The sequence below is a fragment of the Dreissena polymorpha genome, chromosome 7 (assembly GCF_020536995.1).
Source record: "Dreissena polymorpha isolate Duluth1 chromosome 7, UMN_Dpol_1.0, whole genome shotgun sequence".
NCBI lineage: Eukaryota > Metazoa > Mollusca > Bivalvia > Myida > Dreissenidae > Dreissena > Dreissena polymorpha.
The window spans coordinates 13,791,671-13,798,428 of record NC_068361.1 but is presented as its reverse complement, the minus strand read 5'-3'; the positions used below and the strand labels follow the sequence as shown (position 1 = coordinate 13,798,428).

The 6,758-nt window shown below is 33.1% G+C and overlaps 1 protein-coding gene across 1 annotated transcript in view; it reads right to left on the bottom strand.

Annotated features, from left to right (window-relative positions):
* LOC127837166 (E3 ubiquitin-protein ligase Midline-1-like) overlaps positions 1-5,617 on the bottom strand; it is a 5,923-nt gene extending 306 nt beyond the window's left edge. Inside the window, exons 1-3 of the mRNA XM_052364090.1 lie at positions 5,251-5,617; positions 3,371-4,374; positions 1-2,228 (exon numbers count right to left, since the gene is read on the bottom strand). The exon at positions 1-2,228 is cut by the window's left edge and continues 306 nt beyond it. Coding sequence (XP_052220050.1) covers positions 3,516-4,374; positions 5,251-5,588 — 1,197 coding nt within the window. The 5' untranslated portion in view covers positions 5,589-5,617 and the 3' untranslated portion in view covers positions 1-2,228; positions 3,371-3,515. The remainder of the gene's footprint in view (positions 2,229-3,370; positions 4,375-5,250) is intronic.
* Positions 5,618-6,758: the final 1,141 nt, after the last annotated feature.

Below are 6,758 nucleotides of genomic sequence, written 5' to 3'. Positions count from 1 at the left end.
TTTTAATGAAAGTAATTACCACCTTGCAACATGGTAATAGCACGTCACAAATTTCTGGTAGCGGAAAAACTAACATAATGAAGTCTTTCTATGAATGAAAACGTTATATGGCATATACCAAATGTAGGTAAAGCTAATGAATATGGAAGAAAAATTATCCATAATAGAACATAAGATACAGCAACCGTGACTTGGCTTCTTGTACAAGTAATGATAACACATACATTGCTACTCATGGAGTAAAATAAAGAACATCTTTATTTATATCGTATAACTGCCCTTTTAAATATCCAATATAAATTGTATAGAAAACAATTCAATAAAATTTGCTTAAGACAGAACCTCAATAGTTATTTATCATATGTTCGTTTAGATACTTAGATACTTAAATAAATATCAATTACCTATTACGTATGCATCAAAATCTTAACGCAAAGAATGTAAGTAATATGTATTCACATATCACGAGTTTTATACAGACACTTACGCTTAAACACACTCTAACAACCAGCAAGATAAACACACTCTAACAACCAACAAGTTAAACACACTCTTGCAATCAAAAAGTTTAACACACTAGCAATCAACACGTTAAACGAACTCTGACAATCAAAAAGTTAAAGACACTCTAACAATAAAAAATAAAAATAACATATGAATGTGATCGTAACGTAAACACTGACGCGCACACTCGACTAAGAATTAGATACCTTACATTAATATCATCGAATTAAGAAATAATATCCGACTCAGTGTTCTTTTTTGCGGTAAAAACACAGGGTTGGGAGTTCCAATAAATATGAATACAACTAAGAAGGCGAAAATCGAATGGGTTGATTACGGAGCCAACACTAAGTCATTAATTATTGCGAATCTGCAAATAAGTAAAATATAATTTGTTGGGATACTAAACAAATATTTAAATCTTAAGTCCACCTTTTCCAACAACAAAAAAACAACACAACAAAACACATGCGTTTCCATGACGTTAACACAGCAACACAAGTCGAATTAATTCGTTAAAATGTGTGTGATTAATCGAAATGACTTTATATGTTTAATACTCTATTGATAGTTTATTAAAAAATGCAAATACTTTAAAACGTTTAGATTTGGCTGGACTTAGATAAAATGTGTATCATTAATGTGTGTTTACTGCGCTGTGTAATAAAGACATTATTTTTTGGTCAATTGTGTTAGATAAAGCGTTGATGAACGTTGTGTTTACTAAACATTTTATTGGAATTTCCAAAAGTATTTGCCGAATATTAGGCTCTTACTTCTATTTCTACGGAATAGAAATGTCGTTGTAAAATTTCAGCAAAAGAAATTAAAAGCGATATCAATAACAATGTTGAAATTTGCAAACATGGTGAAAATGCATGCACAATAAACTGCATAGCAAATACACAATTTATATATCAATATACAGTGTTTAATATTTTTGAAGATAGCGTTTCAATGTGTGAAACTGTACAGCGTCATACTAATGCTGCGTATAAACATAGCAATGTAAATACATGTGACGTTTTGTGTTATAATTGTCAAAATACAATATGAATTGAACGTTTAAATTCGGTACTTTGTTTTTAATTAGTTTTAATTTCAATTTTGTTTATGTGTGCTAGCTATATTTTTTATTTTGGTTCGATTATGATAAATTATCCAAATATCATATAAGAGTTTATCGTGAATGGAATACACGATACATGGCATCGTTGGCTGACGTCAAAGTTGTACAACTGGATAACATGCACACTGACAATTGGATAGTAACATGTAAATATTTTCAATCAAAAGTACTAATTTATGTTGAAGTGGTAAGAAAAGTACCATATTTCAATATGTTAAGTGCAATTTGACATATTACTCAAGAGGTCATGGGCTATTTGTTTTGAACTCCGTAATGCTGTCGTTACCATGAAATCCAACAAGTAACTTGCTGTTGTCTACATTGAAGTAGACATACATAAGAAAATGATCTACATCGAATGTGGCTAGAATTTGCTTGCCGTCTGTGTCTACTTGCTCTACAGATGTATTCCCAAAGACAAAAACCTGTCCTGAGGCTGCCACGTGTATGTTACATGCGTTGTAACAATGTGTAAATGGAGGATCCTGGAGCGTTGCTGTGACTGCTCCATCCATGGTCAATGTGCAAAGCTCTCCATTTAGGGTGTCGGTCACATAGACCCTCTTCCCATCAGGGCTTACTGCAACTCCTACAACTGTACAAGACATGCAACGTCAACAAAATAATATATTGTTAATTGCGTTTACATAAATTCGCTGCATATATCATAGCGTGCATCATCCCGTCACGCTTTTATATAAGGGATGAATAATATATTACCCATTTACAAGGTTGACTTGACGTGACAATCAATAGGTGGTTAATAGCGGGCGGGCAATTAAAAGTTCCTTTATTTATATCTGGACTGGCTATTAAAGTCAATTGTCAATGTCCTTACTTCCATGTTCACAAATAGTGATTAACATAAAATATCAATCCAATATTATTTAACAGTTGTCAAAACATTGTATTTGTAAAAGATGTTCTTATTCGAATTTACGCGCGCAAAAAGCATAGTTGAATTTAATATCAAAACGGTATAGATTAAGTTTTTTGTTCAAATATGAAATAATATATTTTATACATGGGGTGCAACTGGTCATAATATAAATAACATGATATTCAAATAATAAGTAAGTCTACGCGCAGATCACGATATTATTTGTATCGTGTCTGGATAACCAGTTACGTTTTTGTCAGATCTATCTAGCGTGTGCCGTAAATTGTAATGGATAGCACCGTTACGCTATCCCATATCACCATCTCTAAAATATGAAACGTTCATTGTCGGTTCACGCGACTTACAGGAGAAATTCCAGAAACACCCTTATGCCTTTTTGTGCATGATGTGAACAACCTTGTACACTAAAACTCGATGTAAAGTCCGATGCGAAATACATACAGTTATGTTAGGCATGACCTATGGATCGAACTCCGCTCACACTTAGTCAAGAAATAATCACAAAAACACTCAAGCCTAAATACAAATTAACCGCCTCGTATCGTTCAAATGAAAATTAATCGGTTTAATTGCTATCTTATTGATCTACGGTCAAGATAGAGCAAAATAATGACAACCTTTTAGGTACGATGGAATCAAATATATTTGAGTATAATCTACATCACTTTTCCTTGACAAGATCCTGAACCTATACGCATTCCTATCCATCGACATGCAACTCAGAAAGAAGTAGAAGTACAGGGTTTATGATGTCAAATTACGTAACCTGAACTTGGCATTCTATTCTCATTCTTTGTACTTCGACATACACAAAGTGTATTCTTTCCGCAAGTTACCTGAGAAATTTGAAGACTTTTCTTCGTACAACTTCTTCACTAATCGTCCATCTGTTGTATACTGGAGCAAAGCAGTGCCGGAAGTTACACACATGTCACCTTTGTGGTGCGCTATTCCATAACACGAATGATCCAGTTGTATATGTTAAATCGTAATAATCTTTCCAGTGTCGACTCGTAAGAAATGAATCTCGTTAAGAGACTTACAGTCGCTTACAGTAACCGCGACTTCATTGGGGGAAATGTTACACATGGACCACGGCTGCGAAGGTAGCTTTACATGCATTATTACGTTTTTGGCCTGATGAAGGAGTTTCACACGCCGATTGTGTTCATCAGCAATGACGAGATTCCCGTTAGGCATCTCACATATACCATTTATTAAGCAGTTGTGTGTATCCTTATTTATTTTCACATTGAATTGCGACTTTCCTTGCACACTAATGACCTTGTTCGGGTCGCCATGACGATGTGACACCACACCAACGCGACTGGTGATTTTCCCGAGATCTGTGCAAGCAGCAAGGAAGTTCTCCAAGTCCTTGTTGTACTGAAATTCAATGGCAGCATTCGTGGTAACATTTCGAAGAAATAACTCGGCCGAAGCAGTTTGGTCCAGATATTTTCTATGCAAAATAAAAGAGTTCTCGGGCGATTTAATGCTTTTGCAATCATGCACCTTATTCTTTGAAATAAATGTCTCACATTGTTTGCATTCATCCTCCAAAGAATTTCTTAAACTGGAGTGCAACATATCCAATTCATGTATTGTGTTTTGTTGTAGACGGCCTAAACGGCCGTTAATCTGTCGACGAAAATCAACAATCTCTTCCAGAATAGTATCATATGATGTTTGCAGAGACTTCATATTCTGTTCACTTCTGTTCATCGTTTCTGCTAAGCGTTTCTGAAATTGTTCGATTCTCGATGCAATCTCAGCTACGTTCATATGATGCGTTGATGATTTGCATTTTCCAGATAATAAAACTACATGGCTGCATTGCCTGAAATATAACGTTGAGTTAATATAAGAAACATGTTCAATTTACTGATAAATTAAATCTACATATCACTATTTCTCTTTTAATTTCGATGTGTCAAATATATAATCTATAAACGTATTAGTTTTGGTTATAACATAACAATGATTTTAAAATTAAAACGGATGATTTGGTTTGTCATGACATTATAATGTTACATCTGCAGATGTTGCCTTTTTCTGATTATTCTGATGTATATGACATTGATACTTAGTATGGTTGCGGAGTTGATAATGATATAAAGACCATCACCATCAACAAATATCAGGCTGATCATTGTGTAAATGAAGTTATTAATAGAACCAGTGATAAAGTTGTTGAAATCTATACTGCAGATATGCACGATAAAGTGTATATTTAAGGGAATAAAATCAAAATATATTCGATCAAGCTCGTTATGGTAATGCTGATCATGATACAACTAATGATATTAACGGTATTTATTAAGTACTAGATATTGTCTTTGGTGAAAAATCATTCAAACAAATGTTAATTATTGTAATTATACAAATATGTTTAAATATTAATTGTATAATTCATAATTAGTCATTTAGACCAATTTGTCCCAAACTCAAGCACGTAAATTAGTTTTCTTTATCGTATGAATGTTTATAAATGTACAGAAATGTAAATCGACAATCTGTGAAAAAAGTCCATTCAAATGAAAATATGTGAAATCATAAAATTAGATTATTGTAGCGTATTTACATCTCACATAACGCTCTTTAAAGTGATTGTGAAAATCGTACTTATTTCACATTCGAGGACCTAGTCTAAGACAACACAATGCACATAAAACGTGTTTTTTTATGTTCGGCCTAACGGTTATATGATACCTACCTGTGGTTGTTGTAAAATAGACACAACTGGCAAAGCAGCTTCTCGTGATCTTCATAGAACATCGTCAATTTCTCAGTAGAGTGCTCCTGACATAACTCCAGACTATCATTAACTTTCTTATTAACAGGCCAGCTGCTACATTTATCTTTCGCTGATACAGAATGATCCTTCAGTAGCTTTTTATGCACGTTCACACACTCGTTGCAGAAAGATTTTGAATATTTCTGACAATTAAACAACCCTTCTTTATATACACTATCCTCCTCGCAAACAGAACAGCAAACGTCGTATATTGCGTCCGATCCTTTATTCTGCGATGTCTCGAAGTTCGCAGCCATTTTCAGATGCTTTATTGACCTACTTTCGATTTCCCTATATTCACACCGCCTGCTGCATTAGCGTATATATTGTATCTGTACAGAGTTGTCGAGCCTGCTTTTAGGCCGAACATTTATATAATTTGGTTAACATAATGTTTTATTATGGCTGTATTATGTTTGTCATGTTAAATGAAACTTAAGAAAAACAATAATTATATATTGTTTTATTAAGATACTACTTAATTCAGGCAATATGTTAACAATTCACTGTTTTACGTTTATTAACTAAGACTCCTATTATGATCAACACTACTTTTCAGTATCATCCTTATCATCCCCGGTTATATGAATAACTCAATTTATACAACGATTCACATGGTATTGTCGATTATGATACAAATATTATTGTGATAGTTTTGGTGATGATCTTATATGGACCGTCAACCACAAATGACGAAAAAATAAAAGTTATAAAATACCGTATTTTTTACAAATATTAGTTTATATTGATTAACCTATCACGACTGGTATATTGCATTTCTTGAAAAAAGTTGATAATTTATCATATTTTCAGTATATTCGGTAATTTTACTGGCTACAGGTACCAGGTAACAACCAGTTAACTATAAATTACGCAAGTAGATTGATCATCATCGTCACGTGGTAAACCCAGGAGCGCAAATTGGGCATGCGTAGTGAATTGTATATGTTTTATATATAAAATGATTCATCTACTTGCGTTATTTATAATGCGTATATTGTTATGCCACTTATGTTTGCGATGTACTTTCAATTTCACATCGCAAAATTTTATTACCGAATATACTGAAAATATTAACTTTATTCAAGTAATGTGATATACCATTCGTGATATTTTAATCAATATAAACTAATAATTGTAAACAATAACGGTATTTCAGCACTTTTCTTTTTTTTTTCGTCAATCGCGGTTGACGGCCCCTTTAATATCATAATCATCCTCGCAACCATATTATTAATCGATTTTATAGTCATCAGCAGAATCGGAAAAAGGCATTATCTGCCTTCGGATAAAGTGAATTTGATGAGAATAATAAAAATATTATATTACACTTCAATGTCAAATGATATTCAAGACCAGATAGCTTATGTTAGTATTTGTTACTTGTGTACATTCACAGGAAATTGTTTCTTTGTCATATTCGATTT